The following is a 23,133-nucleotide window of genomic DNA, read 5'->3' on the forward strand; positions in this document are numbered from 1 at the left end:
TTGTTTACAGACAATACAAAATGACATAATTACCCAGTAACATTGAAGACATAAAACAATGATTTTAAAGTTAAATCTTTATTTATTATGACAACCACGCCTAAGTCCATTCACAGACTAAGGATTTTTTAATATATTTTTTTAACACTTTATAAACTAAAAATCCTTCTTGATTAAATAAAGTCTGAAATTATAGTTGACATGAACAACACCTGGCATAAACGGGATGGTGTGTATTTGCGGTCTATGACAACCATAGAGAGACTCATCTTGTATCTGTGCCATTATAGCACCTCAAACCCTAATCTCAATTTTGAAGTTGTCAGTTTTCTTCTACGTCACGATTGGCTGATCGCTCCCGATTACCAGGTTAGACATGACCCCAACAAGGTCACCAGGAGGGATCAGCCAATGAAGTTGGATGTCCCACTCGATTGACTACATTAAAATGGTGGAAGGCCTTAATTTCGCTGCCCATGCAAAGGCTGCCTTTACGCAACTAGAGGCCTCTATCATTTTCTATGATGACAGGTTCTTAGTTCATAGAAAGTTAAGAACAAAGAGGAAATGGAATCATATGGAATGCTTAACAAGGGTTGCCCTGGTAACCTGAGCACATATGAAGATTGGGTGCGTGCTTGATTGGGTTTCTGTAGTGCTTTGATTGGTTGATTTCTGTTTCTGTGGTTCCACACCGTTTCTTTCACTTTGCTTTCTGGCACATAATTGGTGGGTTGCAGGCTTAAGAAGCTGCTTTCTGGCTACGATGGTCTGTGAGGACAGTTGTGGCGGGAAGGCAGGAGCTTGAGCTCATCTCTGGCTTATGATTGGTTGTTGGGTTGGTCGGTAGGCTGCTGTGGTCCATTGATCACATTGCGTTGGCTTTCCCTTAGGCACAGATCTAGGATCAGCTTCCCTTCCTCAAATCTTTACTTAAGCATTGGACGGGGTAAACACAAAACTGATCATAGATCTGTGTTAGTGGTGATTACTTGTGAGGCCAGTTGTAGCAGAGTTAGTGGAGGGAGGGTAAGCTTGGCGGTAGCCTCACTTGCGGGGCTGGTGAATGTGCTGAGTGAGGTGCTGGTTCTGGGGCATCTTGGTGATAGACGGCTGGGGCTTCTGGTGAGCTACCTGGGCCGCTGCAGGGGTGAAGTCCTTATCACCCTGGGAACAGAACCACACAGACAGTTAGTACAGCTGTGTTACAGAACACAGACACTTAGTACAGCTGTGTTACAGAGTACAGAAACTTACACAGTATCTCAGAATTCTTTGAAATGCATTTTTTTACCACATTTTCACCAATCTGATTTCAGACCATTTATTCAGAGCCCTATAGATACTGTTTACATGACACTGGCCTTAGTGCTCCTCCATGTAGTTTCTATCACTTGTATGTATAGGTAAAAGAACAGATTTGAGTCGGATATACATTTTTATTTGAGTCACTTAAAAAACTGCAAGTGTAAACAAGGCTATAGATAAGAGTTGTGTTGTTACAGTAGTGAAATCATAATATCTGAGGCTATAGAGCACACACACACAGGACAGGCAAAAGTGCAGTGTTGTATGTGCCATGTCTGGTCAGATAACAGTATCACTTTCTGACCATAACTCCTATTGAAAACAATTCAGACAGTTGATATATTAGATCTAGATGCCAGGGAGGTGGCAGACCTCGTTACCCAGGTTAGGAGACCTACATCTGGGCATCTCATCACTCTGAACCCTCTTATGGTATGATAAAGTGGAACTAGTATGTAGTCTGAACTCTATAGGGAAATCTGTGCTGACGGTCTGTTGGGTTTCATTCCCAGAAAGTTATAAAGTAAATGTCCAGTGAAAATCTCACTTTTAAAAAGTTCATATTCTGTTAACTCATACCCAAATAATGTTGACGACTCATCCTATATTCGTTTGTAGCCAAAGCTTTGGATATAAACAAAAACGTTAAAAACTCCACCTCCAACTTCTCCCTCAAAGACAGGATGACCTGGCCAATCAGCAGTCTACTCGCATGAATATTTTTTATGACCGGTATACGCCCACACCGTTCCGTTGTTGGGCTACGCCCACACCGTTCCGTTGTTGGGCTACGCCCACACCGTTCCGTTGTTGGGCTACGCCCACACCGTTCCGTTGTTGGGCTACGCCCACACCGTTCCGTTGTTGGGCTACGCCCACACCGTTCCGTTGTTGGGCTACGCCCACACCGTTCCGTTGTTGGGCTACGCCCACACCGTTCCGTTGTTGGGCTACGCCCACACCGTTCCGTTGTTGGGGTACGCCCACACCGTTCCGTTGTTGGGGTACGCCCACACCGTTCCGTTGTTGGGGTACGCCCACACCGTTCCGTTGTTGGGGTACGCCCACACCGTTCCGTTGTTGGGGTACGCCCACACCGTTCCGTTGTTGGGGTACGCCCACACCGTTCCGTTGTTGGGGTACGCCCACACCGTTCCGTTGTTGGGGTACGCCCACACCGTTCCGTTGTTGGGGTACGCCCACACCGTTCCGTTGTTGGGGTACGCCCACACCGTTCCGTTGTTGGGGTACGCCCACACCGTTCCGTTGTTGGGGTACGCCCACACCGTTCCGTTGTTGGGGTACGCCCACACCGTTCCGTTGTTGGGGTACGCCCACACCGTTCCGTTGTTGGGGTACGCCCACACCGTTCCGTTGTTGGGGTACGTCCACACCGTTCCGTTGTTGGGGTACGTCCACACCGTTCCGTTGTTGGGGTACGTCCACACCGTTCCGTTGTTGGGGTACGCCCACACCGTTCCGTTGTTGGGGTACGCCCACACCGTTCCGTTGTTGGGGTACGTCCACACCGTTCCGTTGTTGGGGTACGTCCACACCGTTCCGTTGTTGGGGTACGCCCACACCGTTCCGTTGTTGGGGTACGCCCACACCATTCCGTTGTTGGGGTACGCCCACACCATTCCAACAATTGGATGGAAAACTAGTTCCCTCATATTGTAAATCATAGGTCATATTTTTTTTGTAAACATAAATACATTTATGCCTGGATTGATTCATATTATGATGCAGTAGGGAGACCAGATGTAAGGTTACATCATCTATATAAACCTCTGGGGAAAAAAACACACTCGATTAGGGTCAAACTAGGATGGGGATACATCTAGGAGTTTGATAGAGTTTCAAGTTGAAATGCTACATTCACAAGTACAGTGAAATAGCTTTCTTGCTTCTCTAAACTCAACAATGCAATAATCAATAATCAATGTAGCACTAGAAATAACGTAAAACAAAAACACAACAAATAAAAACACAAGTAAACATACTATATACAGGGTCAGTCAGTTCCAGTACCATTTTTACAATGTGCAGGGATACTGTAGTGATAGAGGTAGATATGTATAGGGTAAGGTGACTAGGCATTAGGATATATGATAAACAGAGTAGCAGAAGTGTATATGATAATTGTATGTGAGTGGGTGTGCAGAGTCAGTGTAAATTATGTTGAAAATCACTGCGCGACTGACAGACCTTACAAATAATTGTACATGGCCAAAAGTACACTGCTCAAAAAAATAAAGGGAACACTTAAACAACACAATGTAACTCCAAGTCAATCACACTTCTGTGAAATCAAACTGTCCACTTAGGAAGCAACACTGATTGACAATAAATTTAACATGCTGTTGTGCAAATGGAATAGACAAAAGGTGGAAATTATGGGCAATTAGTAAGACACCCCCAAAAAAGGAATGGTTCTGCAGGTGGTGACCACAGACCACTTCTCAGTTCCTATGCTTCCTGGCTGATGTTTTGGTCACTTTTGAATGCTGGCGGTGCTTTCACTCTAGTGGTAGCATGAGACGGAGTCTACAACCCACACAAGTGGCTCAGGTAGTGCAGTTCATCCAGGACGGCACATCAATGTGAGCTGTGGCAAAAAGGTTTGCTGTGTCTGTCAGCGTGTGTCCAGAGCATGGAGGCGCTACCAGGAGACAGGCCAGTACATCAGGAGACGTGGAGGAGGCCGTAGGAGGGCAACAACCCAGCAGCAGGACCGCTACCTCCGCCTTTGTGCAAGGAGATGCACTGCCAGAGCCCTGCAAAATGACCTCCAGCAGGCCACAAATGTGCATGTGTCAGCATATGGTCTCACAAGGGGTCTGAGGATCTCATCTCGGTACCTAATGGCAGTCAGGCTACCTCTGGCGAGCACATGGAGGGCTGTGCGGCGCCACAAAGAAATGCCACCCCACACCATGACTGACCCACCGCCAAACCAGTCATGCTGGAGGATGTTGCAGGCAGCAGAACGTTATCCACGGCGTCTCCAGACTCTGTCACGTCTGTCACATGTGCTCATGTGCTCAGTGTGAACCTGCTTTCATCTGTGAAGAGCACAGGGCGCCAGTGGCGAATTTGCCAATCTTGGTGTTCTCTGGCAAATGCCAAACGTCCTGCACGGTGTTGGGCTGTAAGCACAACCCCCACATGTGGACGTCGGGCCCTCATACCACCCTCATGGAGTCTGTTTCTGACCGTTTGAGCAGACACATGCACATTTGTGGCCTGCTGGAGGTCTTTTTGCAGGGCTCTGGCAGTGCACCTCCTTGCACAAAGGCGGAGGTAGCGGTCCTGCTGCTGGGTTGTTGCCCTCCTACGGCCTCCTCCACGTCTCCTGATGTACTGGCCTGTCTCCTGGTAGCGCCTCCATGCTCTGGACACTACGCTGACAGACACAGCAAACCTTTTTTCCACAGCTCGCATTGATGTGCCATCCTGGATGAACTGCACTACCTGAGCCACTTGTGTGGGTTGTAGACTCCATCTCATGCTACCACTAGAGTGAAAGCACCGCCAGCATTCAAAAGTGACCAAAACATCAGCCAGGAAGCATAGGAACTGAGAAGTGGTCTGTGGTCACCACCTGCAGAACCATTCCTTTTTTGGGGGTGTCTTACTAATTGCCTTTAATTTTCCACCTTTTGTCTATTCCATTTGCACAACAGCATGTTAAATTTATTGTCAATCAGTGTTGCTTCCTAAATGGACAGTTTGATTTCACAGAAGTGTGATTGACTTGGAGTTACATTGTGTTGTTTAAGTGTTCCCTTTATTTTTTTGAGCAGTGTATTATGCTCGAGCATATCATTCCAAAATCATGGGCATTAATATGGAGTTGGTCCCCCCCTTGCCTGCTATAACAGCCTCCACTCTCCTGGGAAGAATTTCCACTAGATGTTGCAACATTGCTTCCATTCAGCTTCAAGAGCATTAGTGATGTTGGGCGATTAGGCCTGGCTCACCATTGGCGTTCCAATTCATCCCAAAGGTGTTCGATCGAGTTGAGATTAAGGCTCTGTGCAAGCCAGTCAAGTTCTTCCACACCGATCGACAAACCATTTCTGTATGGTCTTCGCATTGTGCACTGGGCCATTATGCTGAACAAAAAAAGGGCCTTCCCCAAACTGTTGCAACAAAGGTGGAAGCACAGAATCTTCTAGAATGTAATTGTATCCTGTAGCGTTAAGATATCCCTTCACTGGAACTAAGGGGCCGGAACCATGAAAAAACAGCCCCAGACCATTATTCCTCCTCCAGCAGACTTTAGTTGGCACTATGCTTTCAGCCAGGTAGTGTTCTCCTGGCATCCAACAAACCCAGATTAGTCCGTCGGACTGCCAGATGGTGAAGCGTGATCCATCACTCCATCACGCATTTCCACTGCTCTAGAATCCAATGGCGGCGAGCTTGTGCATGCTGATCTTAGTCTTGTGTGCAGCCGCTCGGCCATGGAAACACATTTCATGAAGCTCCCGGCGAACAGTTCTTGTGCTGACGTTTCCTACAGAGTCAGTTTGGAACTTTGTAGTGAGTGTTGCAACCAAGGACAGACAATTTTTATGCGCTACGGCACTCGGCGGTCCTGTTCTGTGAGCTTGTGTGGCCAACCACTTCTCAGCTGAGCCGTTGTTGCTCCTAGACGTTTCCACTTCACTACAGCAGCACTTTGACCGGGGCAGCTCTAGAAGTGCAGAAATTCGACAAGCTGACTTGTTGGAAAAGTGGTATCCTATGATGGTGCCACGTTGGAAGTCACTGAGCTCTTCAGTACGGGCCATTCGACTGCCAATATTTATCTATGGAGATTGCATGGCTGTGTGCTCGATTTTAACAACTTGTCAGCAACAGGTTTGGCTGAAATAGCCTAATCCACACATTTGAAGGGGTGTCCACATACAATTGCACGACATGGCCAAAAGTATGTGTAGGGTACAGCGAGGAGCTTGTCATTCAAAAATCATGTGAAACACTATTATTGTACACAGAGTGAGTCCATGTAACTTATTATGACTTTGTTAAGCAAAGGGGTTGAATACTTTGACTCAAGACATTTCAGCTTTTAATTTTTTTTATTAATTTGTAAAAACATCATTCCACTTTGACATTGAGTATTATGAGTATTTTGTGTAGGCCAGTGAACACAATCTCAATTGAATCCCTTTTAAATTCAGGCTGTAACAACATTTTGAAAAAGTCAAGGGGTATGAATACTTTCTGAAGGCACTGTATGTGCATATTGTGTGTGTGTGAGCAAATTATGAAGTGTGTGGGTTGGAGTGTCAGTGTCCATAGAATAAAATGAAATACAAGGGTCAACTCAGATAGTCCATCTAGCTATTCAGTTAGCTATTCAGTTAGCTATTCAGTTAGCTATTCAGTTAGCTATTCAGTTAGCTATTCAGTTAGCTATTCAGTTAGCTATTCAGTTAGCTATTCAGTTAGCTATTCAGTTAGCTATTCAGTTAGCTATTCAGTTAGCTATTCAATTAGCTATTCAGTTAGCTATTCAGTTAGCTATTCAGTTAGCTATTCAGTTAGCTTTATGGCTTGGGAACAGAAGCTGTTAAGTAGCCTGTTGGTGTAAGACTTGAAGCAGTGAGAACAGTTTATGGCTTGGGTGGCTTGAGATCTTCCGGGCCTCCATTTCACACCGCCTGATATAGAGGTCCTGGATGGCGGACAGCTCAGCCCCATGTACTGGGCTGTCCGCACCACCCTCTGTAGTGCCAAATCTTTTCAACCTCCTGAGGGGGAAGAGGTGTGTGTGTGGACCATTTTAAGTGCTTAATGATGTGGACACTGAGGAACTTGGGAGCTCTTGACCCCCTTCACTGCAACCCCATCGACGTGGATGGGGCTGCAGGACTAAGCACACACCCCTGTGTTGAGGATGAGTGTGGCGGAGGTAATGTTACCTACAATGGCTGTGCGAAGTTGCTGGATATTGGAGGGAACTAGAACACACCACTGTTGTACACATCGATTCAGAGCATCCCAAACATACTCAAAGGGTGACATGTCTGGTGAGTATACAGGCCATGGAAGAACTGGAACATTTTCAGCTTCCAGGAATTGTGTGAAATCTTATGCCTGCCCATACCATAACCCAACCTCCACCATGGAGCACACCGTTTACAACGTTAACATCAGCAAACCGCTCGCCCACACGACGCCATCCAAGTTGTCTGCCAGCTGCCCGGTACAGTTCAAACCGGGATTCATCCGTGAAGAGCACAAGGTGAGCATTTCCCCACTGAAGTCAATTACGACACCCAACTGCATTCAGGTCAAGGCCCTGGTGAGGACAACGAGCTTCCCTGAGACAGTTTCTGACTGTTTGTGCAATAATTCTTCAGTTTCATCAGCTATCCGGGTGGCTGGTATCAGAAGCCGGAAATGGAGGTCCTAGGCTGGCGTGGTACATGTGGTCTGCGGTTGTGAGGTCGGTTGGACATACTGCCAAATTCTCTAAAATGTAATTTGAGGCAGCTTATGGTACAGAAATTAACATTCAATTATCTGGCAACAGCTCTGGTGAACATTTCTACAGTCAGCATGCCGATTGCACAAACTTGAAACATATGTGGCATTGTGTTGTGTGACAAAACTGCACATTTTAGTGTGGCCTCTTATTGTCCCCAGCACAAGGTGCACCTGTGTAATGATCATGCCGTTTGATCAGCTTCTTGATATGCCACACCTGTCAGGTGGATGGATTATCTTGGCGAAGGTGAAATGCTCACTAACAGGGAAGTAAACACATTTGTGCACAACATTTCTGAGAAATAAGCTTTTTGTGTTTATGGAAAAGTTCTGGGATATTTTATTTCAGCTCATGAAACATGGGACCAACACTTTACATGTTGCGTTCATATTTCTGTTCAGTATAGCGTAGAGATTCATTATACCATCTAAACTGCTGTGAAATATATTTTCCCAAAGCAAAAATATTGTTTCAGCTGTTTGAAGCTGGTATACAAAACCGAAAGTAAAAGACAAAAGTACGGGAAAAATAGAAATAGCGCATATAGAACAGATCTAACGCTTCTTAGACTTGCTTTCAATGAGAATGATAGATCTATAACTCGCACTTCTATGTGCATTTGTTCAGGTCGCCCAAAAAGTTACATATTTACACTTTAATGATGCAGAATTAAAATCGCTGGCAACCAGAAAAGACAGTAAAGCAGGAAGAAAGAGAGAAAGTTAGGGTTTCAGAGAGAGATCTCTCTCCATAGGAATGCAATATAATTGAGTGGAATTTAGACAATGTTAACCCCTAGTTCACCAAACCTCAACAGATAGAACTGAGGCAGTAAGGCTTTATCAGGGAGATGTAGCTCCTCTCTCCAAGGTCATCTCAGTTGGAGAATATAAAGTCATGTGAACAGCTGCCCCCTGGTTCACCAGGCTTTATTTAAGGCCTGTCGCAGCCTTAAGGCGTGTTGGGGGATACATGGAAAGACTGGGGGTAGAACCAGAGAGGTAAAGGGCCTGCAGGCGTGTTGGGGAATACATGGAAAGACTGGGGGTAGAACCAGAGAGGTAAAAGGCCTGCAGGCGTGTTGGGGAATACATGGAAAGACTGGGGGTAGAACCAGAGAGGTAAAGGGCCTGCAGGCGTGTTGGGGAATACATGGAAAGACTGGGGGTAGAACCAGAGAGGTAAAGGGCCTGCAGGCGTGTTGGGGAATACATGGAAAGACTGGGGGTAGAACCAGAGAGGTAAAGGGCCTGCAGGCGTGTTGGGGAATACATGGAAAGACTGGGGGTAGAACCAGAGAGGTAAAGGGCCTGCAGGCGTGTTGGGGAATACATGGAAAGACTGGGGGTAGAACCAGAGAGGTAAAGGGCCTGCAGGCGTGTTGGGGAATACATGGAAAGACTGGGGGTAGAACCAGAGAGGTAAAGGGCCTGCAGGCGTGTTGGGGAATACATGGAAAGACTGGGGGTAGAACCAGAGAGGTAAAGGGCCTGCAGGCGTGTTGGGGAATACATGGAAAGACTGGGGGTAGAACCAGAGAGGTAAAGGGCCTGCAGGCGTGTTGGGGAATACATGGAAAGACTGGGGGTAGAGCTAAAGAGCCTGTCGCAGCCTGCAGGTGTAATAACACAGACAGATAGAGGATTAAAAAGGTACAGATGGTCAGTAGGAACCACAGGGGGGTGAGCTTAGCTAGGGGGCGTATGGCGTATGTGGAATGGGGTGGGCTAAGGTAGGTGTGTGTGTGTGTGTGTGTGAGAGAGAGACCACTTACCTTTGTAACCACTCCTGAAACGACCACAGTGGGCTTTGGTGGGCTAGAAAGAGACAAGAGAGAGAGATTATAAAAACAGACTGACTGTCTCCATGGCAACACTGACGGGACAAAATAACATTTTGTTGAGATGAAATGTCAGTGTCAATATCAAAACCACTGACCATCGACTTTCAGGATGTTACAAAGACAGGAACAGAAATCACTTCTGTTTGATCCCATTGAACAGTGTGTTATAAGGAAAGGAACATCCTGGCCTAGTATGACTCCAGAGGGAGAGAGAGAAAAGAGAGCCCAGAGCTTAGCCACAGTACTGTGGACCTGCCTGCCAACCTGCTAAATGACTAACATTAATCCTGGTCTGGATCTACACTGCAACTCAAACAGCAGATAGGGGGGAGGGCTGAGAACACACCTTTGGACCAGGGAGAGAGAGGAAAAGGGTTGAGTTGAGAGGGAAGGAATGAGAGAGAATAAGCGGGATCATTCCGAGGTGGACATGGACCTTGACATGAGAAACGAGTCTGGTCTAGTTTAACAGCAGAACTATTACAGGAAGTAAAATGCTGTCCTCGGCCACTACCTCTGGAAGTTTGGGCAGGGCTACAGGGATACATAAAGTAGCATACACACTTAAGGTAGTCTACATATTGTAGCTAGCATCCATGGTACAACACCCACGACCTTGTCAAGAAGTTAACGACTGACTAACCTAACGCAGCAAGCATAAAAGAAAAGCCTAAAACTACTGGTCTTGACCCCAAAAAAGAATACAAATAATAATAAAAAACTTCTGCACTGTTCAACCAATCCAGAAGTGTGAAGGAGGAGTTAAGATGGAGTGTCGCCATGGTAACGTCCAAAAGAGGAAGTCAGGTCACAGGCTCCATTTCCATTGTCCACTTTCAGTTCTGATGAGCACAAACTGTGCAACTTCCAGTGCTAGTTTACTGTGACCACGGCGGCTGTACCCGCTTTAAGTTACATGTTGCTGTGTTTGATGCAAGAAACCACTTTACAAAATTAGATGCATTGTTATCACTCTGCCATTTTTAAAGTCATGCCCCCCCCCCCCCTCAGTCCTTGACTTTTCTTAAATAAGTCTATGTAACACTGTCACTGATAGAATCTTAATATCACAACAGAAATGAAGTTATAACCAGTTTAAGGAGGGCATGTCATTTTAAAACATTTTTCCCCCGTCAGCCTGAGCCTCCTCCTCAGCCTGAGCCTCCTCCTCAGCCTGTGCCTCCTCCTCAGCCTGAGCCTCCTCCTCAGCCTGAGCCTCCTCCTCAGCCTGAGCCTCCTCCTCAGCCTGAGCCTCCTCCTCAGCCTGAGCCTCCTCCTCAGCCTTAACCTACACCTCAACCTGAGCGCAAAAAAAGCGAGAACGCGACTTCACAACCACCAAATAAAACTGAGACAAGAGAGGAAGGGAGGGCACCATTTAGATAGAACAAGCCGGTGACAATGCTACTGGACGATTATCAGCACAAAATGTCATCAGAGAGAGCAGGCTCGACATCTCAAGCAAAAAAAACAAAAAAAAAACAACTCACCAGCTTTCGTTGTTTGTGTGACATGCTCCAACAGATGACATTGTGTGAAGACGCACCATTAAGCACTAGCAGACAATAATTGACTGCGGTCATAGACACATTCATTATAATGCCATTATTGCTTCTGTGCTGATTTTCACAATTTATTAACTACATTTGGTGCTTATAATGATGTTAACGCTCCTGATTTTCATTTGATTGTGCGTCTTGCTGACCGTGCATCTCAGGTTGGGATATTTTTTGTCTTTTAGTCAATAGACAACGTTACCGCGATCCAACAGAGTTGCTTTTTGATTCATAGTTGTAAAAAAGGCACTCGACAAATAAAAATGTTGAATACTTGAATGTGTTTAGTTGACATTTATTTTTTACATACAGCCTACAGTAACAAACTCATGAAAATGCTATTGTGTTCATTTAAATCTATATATTTTCATATTCTAACATTACCCAAGACCTTTATAAACAGAACCAAATTATAATTTTTTGTGATAGCATATATGTATTAATTACACGGTCAACATGACTGCTCATTAGCTTGAGGGGGGTCACTCGAGGCCAAGCGGTTCTAGTGTTAATCGGCAGAATATCTACTGTCAAAATGTATATTTTGCCACAGTTTAATTTCTGTACTTCAAAGACACCCATGGTTCCCTCATCTGGCTATTGGTATACAACAGTGTGCTTTCAAAATGTATTTGACATGGTAAACGATCCCAGATAAAATTAAACTTACAAAGAGCAAAAGACATAGGACTAGCCGTACCCAACTTTAAATTGTAAATCCAGACACTAGCGTTTCGCTCCATCCAAAATTAGTTGAGACATGATTCTTCTGCCCCCTAGCTGAGTAGAGAGAAATATGGTGCCTCTTATTGCCCTGGGAGAGGTGGTCTCCACTGATATAACCCCTAAACAATGTAAACTACACTTCGGTCCTATTACTGCTAACACAATTTCTATTTGGCACAAAATTGAAAAACAATGTAACTGGGAATGAAGATGGCATGTCCACACTCCAATATTTCACAATAATGCCTTGATCTGTAGGGTGGACTTTTGCCTCCCCCCAATGGACCAAATGTGGACTCTGTACCCCTGGATGGAGAGATGTTGGCTGGGTGGGGGCCCACTTCTTTTTGGTTCTGTTTATTACGTCAACATATGATATAGAAATAGTTGTATCTTTAGAGAGACAGAGGATAGTGTTCATATTTCACAACCGCCGCAGGTTTTTGGAGTTGCCTATACGTGTCAATAGCAAAATAATAATAATAATAATAATTGATTTACACTACATTATAGCATGCTACATGAGTCTGATAAGTGATAGATGAACCACCTCCACTTATCAAATAACCAAATATAGCCTACAGACAGCGACTCAGTGAAACATCACATTGATTGATTAACAGACAAATCCAATGGCTTTTGGCTGGGATATAAACTACTGTTAGCCTAAACCAGTGAAGAGCAAAATGATACACTATGTTTTTACATTTTAGTCATTTAAAACAGACTCTTCTCCAGAGCGACTTACAGTTAGTGCATTCATCTTAACATATCTAGGTGGAACAACCACATACTTTTAGTGTATGTGGACAACTGGTCGTCGAACATCTCATTCCAAAATCATGGGTATTAATATGGAGTTGGTCCCCCCTTTTCTGCTATAACAGCCTCCACTCTTCCAGGAAGGCTTTCCATTAGATGTTGGAACATTGCTGTGGGGACTTGCTTCCATTCAGTCACAAGAGCATTAGTGAGGTTGGACACTGATGTTGGACGATTAGGCCTGGCTCGCAGTCGGCATTCCAATTCAAACCCATTTCATCTTAAGCTCCTGACGAACAGTACTTGTGCTGACGTTGCTTCCAGAGGCAGATTGGAACTCGGTAATGAGTGTTGTAACCGAGGACAGAGGCAGATTGGAACTCGGTAGTGAGTGTTGTAACCGAGGACAGAGGCAGATTGGAACTCGGTAGTGAGTGTTGTAACCGAGGACAGAGGCAGATTGGAACTCGGTAGTGAGTGTTGTAACCGAGGACAGAGGCAGATTGGAACTCGGTAGTGAGTGTTGTAACCGAGGACAGAGGCAGATTGGAACTCTGTAGTGAGTGTTGTAACCGAGGACAGAGGCAGATTGGAACTCGGTAGTGAGTGTTGTAACCGAGGACAGAGGCAGATTGGAACTCGGTAGTGAGTGTTGTAACCGAGGACAGAGACAGATTGGAACTCGGTAGTGAGTGTTGTAACCGAGGACAGAGGCAGATTGGAACTCGGTAGTGAGTGTTGTAACCGAGGACAGAGACAGATTGGAACTCGGTAATGAGTGTTGTAACCGAGGACAGAGGCAGATTGGAACTCGGTAGTGAGTGTTGTAACCGAGGACAGAGGCAGATTGGAACTCGGTAGTGAGTGTTGTAACCGAGGACAGGCGTTTTTACGCACTACACGCTTCAGCACTTGGGGGTCCAGTTCTGTGCGCTTGTGTGTCCTACTGCTTCGCGGCTGAGCCGTTGTTGCTCCTAGACGTTTCCACTTCATAATAACAGCACTTACAGTTGACCGGGGAAGCTCTAGCAGGGCAGCAATTTGACGAACTGACTTGTTGGAAAGGTGCCATCCTATGACGGTGCCACGGTGAAAGTCACTGAGCTCTTCATTGTGGGCCATTCTACTGCCAATGTTAACTCTGGAGATTGCATGGCTGTGTGCTCAATTTTATACATGTCAGCAACGAGTGTTGCTGAAATAGACAAATCCACATCTACTTTGTCCATGTAGTGTCTCATGTTTATTTTGAATCCCAGCCCAGTAGGCCTTTGCCTTTTGGTAAGTGGTCAATGTAAATAAGAATTTGTTCTTAACCGTCTAGTTAAACAAAAGGTTCAATAAATAACTAATGAGCAGACCATCATGAGCATCAACTCAATTTACATAAATATCAAAATGGAGATCTGCAATTGAGACAAGTCCCTGTGCTTGTATCAAATCAGCGCAATGGTGCTGGTCCAATCAAAAACGCAGATGAAATTATAGCTGACCACACACTGGGAAATGATTTAACAGAATAAAAAAAATAAAAAACATGACTTTAGGAGTAAGTAAAGATTTGATACATGCCTTCAATGGCATTAGCCTACTTTATTTTAAATATTCTGGTCACTCGTTGATAGTCATTCTCACAGTAATCATTTATTGATTCATCCAGTTGGTTAAGAAAACGTATGTGGTGATGCTTTACAAAATGATGTGTGAAGTGTATACTTTATGGGCAGAGCGCACTTTACAAACAGTGTACATTTTGCCACGAGGATGGTAACAGCTTAGTAACAGGCGCCGCATACCAAACGTCATTATGAATCATTAAATCTCATGAACGATGAAGCAACTACTAGTCACATTTTTGGTTGTGCAAAACATTTGACCAATCATTTAAGGCCAACTTTATTTTACGCCCAACTGGTGCAACCGGTCCCAGAAGACCAGGAAGTGTTTGTGGCAGAGCAGAGTTGACCATGGTGAAAACGCTCTGTTGACTTTACTGTCAACTTCCTGACTGGCTTCAACAGTTCAATATTTACTTGGACAGAGAGAGCGAACCAAGCCTCTCTATCCCCCTCTCAGTCTGTCCATCTCTCTCTCTCTCTCTCCTCCCATCCATCTTAGAGGTCTAAATTGTATGTGACAGGCATTCCCTTGGCCACTCCGCTCCACATCTACACAGAGCCCACCTGCCCACTGTCGAGAGCAGGTGGACACACACATGCACACACTCTAAACTAGCTCTTTAATCAGCGACAGCTTGAGCCAGAACTAGGGCAAGAGCCAAGTTGCATGCATCAGTGGGGATTTCTACTGCATTTCACACGGGCAGATTCACAGCCGCCTCTGTTCTCTCCAGAGAGAACCCGGAGCCATTATGGCAGCCTCCCTCTTTAGGCCAGGATGGAAGGTAAGCCTCTCTCTGTGGTTCAGCTATCACACAGCAACCACTCTCCTCCTCTACCACCATACACACACACACACACGTACAAAAGTTTGGGGTCACCTAGAAATGTCCTTGTTTATGAAAGAAAAGCATTTATTTCGGTCCATTAAAATAACATCAAATTGATCAGAAATACAGTGTAGACATTTTTAATGTTGTAAATTACTATTGTAGCTGGAAACGGCTGTTTATTTATGGAATATCTACATAGGCGTACAGAGGCCCATTATCCACAACCATCACTCCTGTGTTCCAATGGCACGTTGTGTTAGCTAATCGAAGTTTATCAATTTAAAAGGCTAATTGATCATTAGAAAACCCTTTTCAATTATGTTAGCACAGCTGAAAAATGTTGTTCTGATTAAAGAAAGAATAAAACAGGCCTTCTTTAGACTAGTTGAGTATCTGGAGCGTCAGCATTTGTGGGTTCGATTACAGGCTCAAAATGGCCAGAAACAAAGAACTTTCTTCTGAAACTCATCAGTCTATTTTTGTTGAGAAATGAAGGCTATTCCATCCAAGAAATTGACAAGAAACTGAAGATCACGTACAACGCTGGGTACTACTCCCTTCACAGAACAGCGCAAATTGGCTCCAACCAGAATAGAAAGAGGAGTGGGAGGCCCCGGTGCACAACTGAGCAAGCGGACAAGTACATTGGAGTATTTAGTTTGAGAAACAGGCGCCTCACAAGTCCTCAACTGGCAGCTTCATTAAATAATACCCGCAAAACACCAGCCTCAACGTCAACAGTGAAGAGGCGACTCCGGGACACTGGCCTTCAAATTATGTCAATTAGCCTATCAGAAGCTTCTAAAGCCATGACATAATTTTCTGGAATTTTCCAAGCTGTTTAAAAGGCACAGTCAACTTAGTGTATTTAAACTTCTGACCCACTGCAATTGTGATATAATTCACTGTAAGTGAATAATCTGTCAATTGTTGGAAAAATTACTTGTGTCATGCACAAAGTAGATGTCCTAACCGACATGCCAAAACTATAGTTTGTTAACAAGAAATTTGTAGACTGGTTGAAAAACTAGTTTTAATGACTCCGACCTAAGTGTATGTAAACTTCCGACTTCAACTGTGTGTGTGTGTGTGTATATATATATATATATCTCTGAGTAAAGTTCCTCCAGAGTACTATAGAAATGTAAATGAATTATAGTACATACTGTATACATGTTCCATTAAAGATATACAGAGAGTTTGTTGTCGGTCAGACCACTGCAGTCAAGAGAAATCATGTGACTACTACACTCCCGAATAGGGAAGTCCTCTCTAGACAGGCTCAGTCGAGGGCACACCCTGCCGGGTGCATTCCGATACTCTAAACCTCTTGCCCTCTTTACTTTTCCAGACCTAAAGACAGATCTCGTTTGCTCTTAAGGACATCAGCACACACTAACATTCTATTGTTGTAATATTATAAATGTTATAGCATACACTTGTATTGGTGGAACAGTGTACACTTGTATTGGTGGAACAGTGTACACTTGTATTGGTGGAACAGTGTACACTTGTATTGGTGGAACAGTGTACACTTGTATTGGTGGAACAGTGTACACTTGTATTGGTGGAACAGTGTACACTTGTATTGCGCACAATGTATTGTGTACAATGTATTGTGTGATGTATTGTTGTACTAATGATGCAGACTATTGTTTTGTTGTTCCTGTTTGGACCCCAGGAAGAGTAGTGACTGCCTTGACAGGAACTAATGGGGATCCTAATAAAATACAAGACTAGCTGAGTTTGAATGATTCCATAGAACTCAACAGGTTGTTCAACCGTTCGGTTGTCTTTGCAGAGTACACTCAACAGACACGTGCACGTATGAAGAAAGAAGCGCGCACACAGATAGTGTGGTGGGAATATTTCACCTGTATAAACAGACATTGCTCAAGAGTGGAGACGAAGAGCGGAACTTAGCGGGGGTGTAAAGCACCATGCTTTTACCCAACATTAATGAAGCCTCAGACAACACATTAATGAAGCCTCAAACACATGTTCAGAAAAACCACTAAACAGTAGGCAATAACAACCATCTAAATAAAACAAGGTGGCCCTCACCTTGTTGAACAGATAGTATCAGACCTGGTGGTTTTCTCCTCTAGTACAGCTACCGGCCAATCACAGGTTATTTGGTGAATTAGAGGGTAATTGGCTTGTTTGTAGAATGTTCTCACCAGTTGTAAAAATTAAACATTAGGACTGTGTGTGTGTGTGTGTGTGTATTGATAATAAAAGAAGCAAGAGTATATGGCATGCTGTTCAGAGGCCACAGGTCAAAGTTTAGTGTGTGTGTGTTACCTAGGTTCCTCCACAAAGTCCTCGTCCTCGTCTACGATGGGAGGGGTCTCAGGTGGAGCTGCTCCCTGGTGCTTCTGCACTATCCTCATCCCCCCTGCCTTTACTGTCACACACACACAGACACACGCAATTAGCTACACACTAGGACGGTTACACATTAACAAACAAACACGCACATTAAGACACCAAAACTGTTTCATATTAACAAACACACACTACATGCACGTTGACACACATTAGGACAGCGTCCCCCAAACGGTCCATGCTATCCGGGACCCTTGGGACGTCACTGAAGTTGACATTTAAGATGGTTAAGTTAAGGGTTTATGGTAGGGACGTCCCAAGGATCCCAGATAGCAGATACCTTTCCCAAACTCGGTCCTGGGGACCCCAAAGGGTGCACATTTAGTGTTTTGTCCTAGCACTACACAGCTGTTTCAAATAATAAACGTATCAACTCAAAACGTAAATTTTCCTAACCTGCTGCGTAAATTGTCCTACACCTGCTATGAAAAGTCAATTTTGACAAAAGCTGTATCCCTTCTAGACAAAACCATCCCCAGGACTGAGTTTGGAAAGCGCTGCATTAGGGTACAGAGTAGATAAAAGGCTCAGGCAAAATGAAATTGTCCTTCACCAAAGCAGTTAAATAAACCACAGACAGACAGATAATCAGATAGCCTAACTGGGCGACAGGCCAATCAGGGTAATATAAAGGACATACAGTAGATAGATTGTGATCCAGAATGAAGACAGTGATTCCACTCATATCATGCTGAAATACATAATTTTTTTTACATTTAGCAGACGCTCTAATCCAGAGCGATTTAAGGCGTCAGCATGCTTCAGGTCGTCTGGCGCCTAAACGAGTGTGCACACATACTCCCTTAAAAGGCCTTTGTTTGAAAAATTAGGAAAAGCAGCGATAGCACTGCTTGTTCATTTTGAGAGACCGTAGCCAGTATACACTTCCTCAAAATTGTCTGAATTAATCTAAGATAACGCAGTAAATCTGTCATTAATTTTGACGTTTTTGCAGAGAAGATCTTAGTGACTCAATTTTACATCCAACTAAGATGTTTGGTGCAGTATTTGACAAATTGCATGAAAGTGAGTCATCTCTCATTGAATGACAATAAAGACTCGGGTCGTCGCTGTAGATGAAAACGTTTTCTCAGTCAACTTACCTGGTAAAATAAGAGTTAAATAAATACATTGAAGAATCCCTACTGTTGATCAATCACCGACGAAGGGGCGTAGACTTCAGATACTGACTTTGGCTTGCCTCAAGACAAAAAGTGTGCCCCCGAACAACCAAAAATAAAACCTTGCCGAAGTCCAAAACGTCACAAAATGTTGTCATAATATATGCACAAACTCTTACGAACACTTTCGGCTGGGAAGCATATGGACGTCTTTACAGTAGTGAGTGCATAGGCCTACAGTTTTCGTACTGGTCCCCCTTGAGAATCGAACCCAAATACTCTCTCTAAACGTGAATTGATTCTCAATTACAGTATGGTTCTATAAACATATCCCTCTACTTTCATATCACTTCAAAATAATTTCACAAAAACAAAATACACACACTGTACACTGATTTAACCGGTTTTAACAGTAAACAGTATTTTTCAGTGACAACACATTTATTTATTTTTAAATTTAACTAGGCAAGTCAATTAACTTCTTATGGCTGGGGCAGTATTGAGTAGCTTGGATGAATAAGGTGCCCAGAGTAAACTGCCTGCTACTCAGGCCCAGAAGCTAAGATATGCATATTATTAGTATATTTGGATAGAAAACACTCCGAAGTTTCTAAAACTGTTTGAATGATGTCTGTGAGTATAACAAAACTCATATGGCAGGCAAAAACATGAGAAAAAATCCAACCAGGAAGTGGGAAATCTGAGGTTTGTCGGTTTTCAAGTCTTTGCCTATCCAATTTACAGTGTAAAATTTGGTCCGATTGCACTTCTTAAGGCTTCCACTAGATGTCAATCATCTTTAGAACCTTGTTTCAAGCTTCTACTGTGAAGGATGAGGGAATGAGAGCTGTTTCAACCAGGTGTCTGGCAGAATGCCATGAGCTCACTCAGGCATGGCCCCGTGAGAGGTAGCTGCGTTCCTTTTCGTTTATAAAGACAAAGGAATTCTCCGGTTGAAACATTATTGAAGATGTATGTTAAAAACATCCTAAAGATTGATTCTATACATCGTTTGACATGTTTATACGGACTGTAATGGAATTTTTTGACTTTTCGTCTGGCCTGCGCATCATGAATTTGGATGTCTGAACTAAACGCGTGAACAAAAAGGAGGTATTTGGACATAAATTATGGACTTCATCGAACAAAACAAACATTTATTGTGGAACTGGGATTCATGAGAGTGCATTCTGATGAAGATCATCAAAGGTAAGTGAATATTTATAATGCTATTTCTGACTTCTGTTGACTCCACAACATGGCGGGTACCTGTATGGCTTGTTTTTGTGTCTGAGCGCCGTACTCAGATTATTACATGGTGTGCTTTTTCCGTAAAGTTTTTTTGAAATCTGACATAGCGGTTGCATTAAGGAGAAGTTTATCTGAAGTTCCATGTATAATACTTGTATCTTTAATCAATGTTTATTATGAGTATTTCTGTAAATTGATGTGGCTCTCTGCAAAATCACCGGATGTTGGAGGCAAAACATTACTTAACATAACGCGCCAATGTAAACTGAGATTTTTGGATATAAATATGAACTTTATCGAACAAAACATACATGTATTGTGTAACATGAAGTCCTACGAGTGTCATCTGATGATGATCATCAAAGGTCAGTGATTCATTTTATATCCATTTCTGCTTTTTGTGACTCCTCTCTTTGGCTGGAAAAATGGCTGTTTTTTTCTGTGACTAGGTGCTGACCTAACATAATCGCATGGTATGCTTTCGTCGTAAAGCCTTTTTGAAATCAGACACTGTGGTGGGATTAACAACAAGTTTATCTTTAAAATGGTGTAAAATACTTGTATGTTTGAGGAATTTTAATTATGAGATTTCTGTTGTTTGAATTTGGTGCCCTGCACTTTCACTGGCTGTTGTCAAGTCGATCCCGTTAACGGGATCTCACCCGATCTCACTCGTAAGAAGTTTTAAGAACAAATTTTTATTTTACAATGGCGGACTATCCTGGCCAAACCCAGACGACACTGGGCCACTTGTGCGCCGCCCTATGGGACTCCCGATCACGGCCGGTTGTGATACAGTCCGGGATCGAACCAGGGTCTTGTAGTGACGCCTCTTGCACTGAGATGCAATGCCTTAGACCACTGCGCTACTCAGAGCTGTGTGGCGTCTGTCTTCCATTTACACACAGCACAGACGTTCAGAAACGCAGATAGCTAATTAGTACAGGTAGACCACATTGTCTTCCTAATTCACACAGGTCGTCTGTGTTCCATATGTTTTCCGTAAACAAGCGCTGTTACATGGAAATGTGGCCATGTGGGAATTCTAACCCTATAAAAAGGTGTATCACTTTAACCTTTGTTTTTTGAAAAGATAAGGTACTTATTCTTCCAAAACCGTACCCGTGTTAATGTTCAGAGTGTCACGGCTCTTAAGAAAACTCCCCTGACTCTTAAAATTCATGCATATAGAAGACACCTTTGTCCAATGACTCATGTGTACTGTAACAGAGTCATGATCAAGGGCTAATCCCATTCCTGCCTTGAGGTATGTTTTTCGCCCCATATCTTGCACCGCTCCATGGTGTTAATGTAACTCCTAATTGCGTACTGACCTCAGTGCAGCCCAGTGTAAACATGCGTAATGGGAGGGGTCAGTGTCTTCTGGCAATTATGGCATACTATCGTGCCCTACTTTCTGTCCACGTACTCCTTAGGTGTTATCAGATTCCCCACATAGACTTTTAAAATGGTAGCTTCCACGATACTAAGCTATAATCAAATATATAGCTTTAACGGCACTCAGGCAATCTAGCATTGGTAACGTCTATCAAATTGTCTTGCAAGATGAAGTCGTATTCGATAGGCGTGGTGTGGATCAGGCGTTTAGCTAACGTTACAATATGGCACGTCATCCAGGAAAGAGGACCTAACGACAGGAAAACAAACTGATTTAATTGCTAAACTATACGATATTGTTCAACAGCAGCACATGTTAGAGTACACACATGTTAGTCTACTTGAAATGTAGGTATATCTAACGAACGTTGTCAAATGCAATTATTGACATAGGCCTAATGCATATGCCGTGATACGTCAACTGAACCGTGAATACAAAAAGCGATGTTGCTTGTGTTGTAAAAAAGCAACATAAGGTTCAATACCAGCCGGGAGGTGTCCTCCTTTGGTCTCGATTTTCTCCTTCGGCGGCGAAGACATATCTAACTAATGTCTGGCGGAAGCGTGAAAACACTCGTTTAAATAGCTATTCCTTTTCTTTTCTGGGTTAAACAGCAGCAGTCGACTTCAGTCCAGTTCGTCAACGTGGCTTCTTGTTTGGCAACTGTGCGTGATGACGACAGAGAAAATATCAGACAAATAGGAAAGTCACGTTTAGTCTGACGTCGGGAGGGTGGTACGGGATGCGGCTGGTGCCAGAATAAAGAATTTCCCATGGATATATACAGTAAAAGCAGGCAATCTTATCTCTCTCAATCAATCAAAAGGCAAGGAGGTTACTGCTTTCCGTCCTTTTTTATAGAATCAAGTAGATGAAAGTATTCATGCCCCCTGATTTACTGCACATTTTGTTGTGTTATAGCCTGAATTCAAAATGTATTAAACATATTTTTTTTTTTTTTTTTTTTGTAAATGTATTAAAAAAAATTAAATACAGAAATATCGAATTAACATAAGTATTCACACCCATGAGTCAATACTTTGTAGAAGCACCTTTGGCCACGACTACTGCTGGGAGTCTTTCTGGGTAAATCTCTAAGAGTTTTCCACAACTGGATTGTGCAACATTTGCCCATTATTCTTTTCAAAATGTTAAAGCTCTGCCAAATTGGTTGTTGATCATTGCTAGACAACAATTTTCAGGTCTTGCCATAGATTTTCAAGTAGATTTAAAACTGTAACTCTGCCACTCAGGAACATTCACTGTCTTCTTGGTAAGCAACTCCAGTGTAGATTTGGCCTTGTGTTTAACGTTATTGATTTGATTTGATTTATTGTCCTGTTGAAAGGTGAATTCATATTCCAGTGTTTGTTGAAAAGCAGACTTAACCAGGTTTTCCTCTAGGATTTTGCCTGTGCTTAGCTCCATTCCGTTTCTTTTTTATCCTGAAAAACTGCATCATGTTATGGGTATGCTTGTAATTGTTAAGGTAACGATTACAAGCATACCCATAACATGATGCAGCCACCACTATGCTTGAAAATATAAAGAGTGTTATTCAGTAATGTGTTGTATTGGATTTGCCGCAAACATAACACTTTGTAATAGGACAAAAAATGTAATTGCTTTGCACATTTCTTTGCAGTATCACTTTAGTGCCTTGTTGCAAACAGGATGCATGTTTTGGAATATTTTTATTCTATCGAGGCTTCAGTGGAAGACGGCTCATAATAATGGCTGTAATGGTGCGAATGGAATGACATCAAACACATGGAAACCATGTGTATATATATATATATCTATGAGTGTGTAAACTACAGGA

The 23,133-nt window shown here is 43.4% G+C and overlaps 1 protein-coding gene across 1 annotated transcript; it reads right to left on the reverse strand.

Moving 5' to 3' along the window:
* Positions 1-62: 62 nt before the first annotated feature.
* Positions 63-21,987, reverse strand: LOC129858991 (death-associated protein 1-like). Its single transcript, XM_055928272.1, has 4 exons — positions 21,796-21,987; positions 17,457-17,559; positions 9,588-9,630; positions 63-1,167 (listed from the first exon to the last, which is right to left on the reverse strand). Exons 1-4 carry the CDS (start codon positions 21,848-21,850, stop codon positions 1,048-1,050), a joined length of 321 nt encoding a protein of 106 aa, XP_055784247.1. The 5' UTR covers positions 21,851-21,987; the 3' UTR covers positions 63-1,047.
* Between the last annotated feature and the right edge of the window lie 1,146 nt (positions 21,988-23,133).

This window comes from Salvelinus fontinalis, chromosome 7 (genome assembly GCF_029448725.1).
Source record: "Salvelinus fontinalis isolate EN_2023a chromosome 7, ASM2944872v1, whole genome shotgun sequence".
In the NCBI taxonomy this organism is placed as follows: domain Eukaryota; kingdom Metazoa; phylum Chordata; class Actinopteri; order Salmoniformes; family Salmonidae; genus Salvelinus; species Salvelinus fontinalis.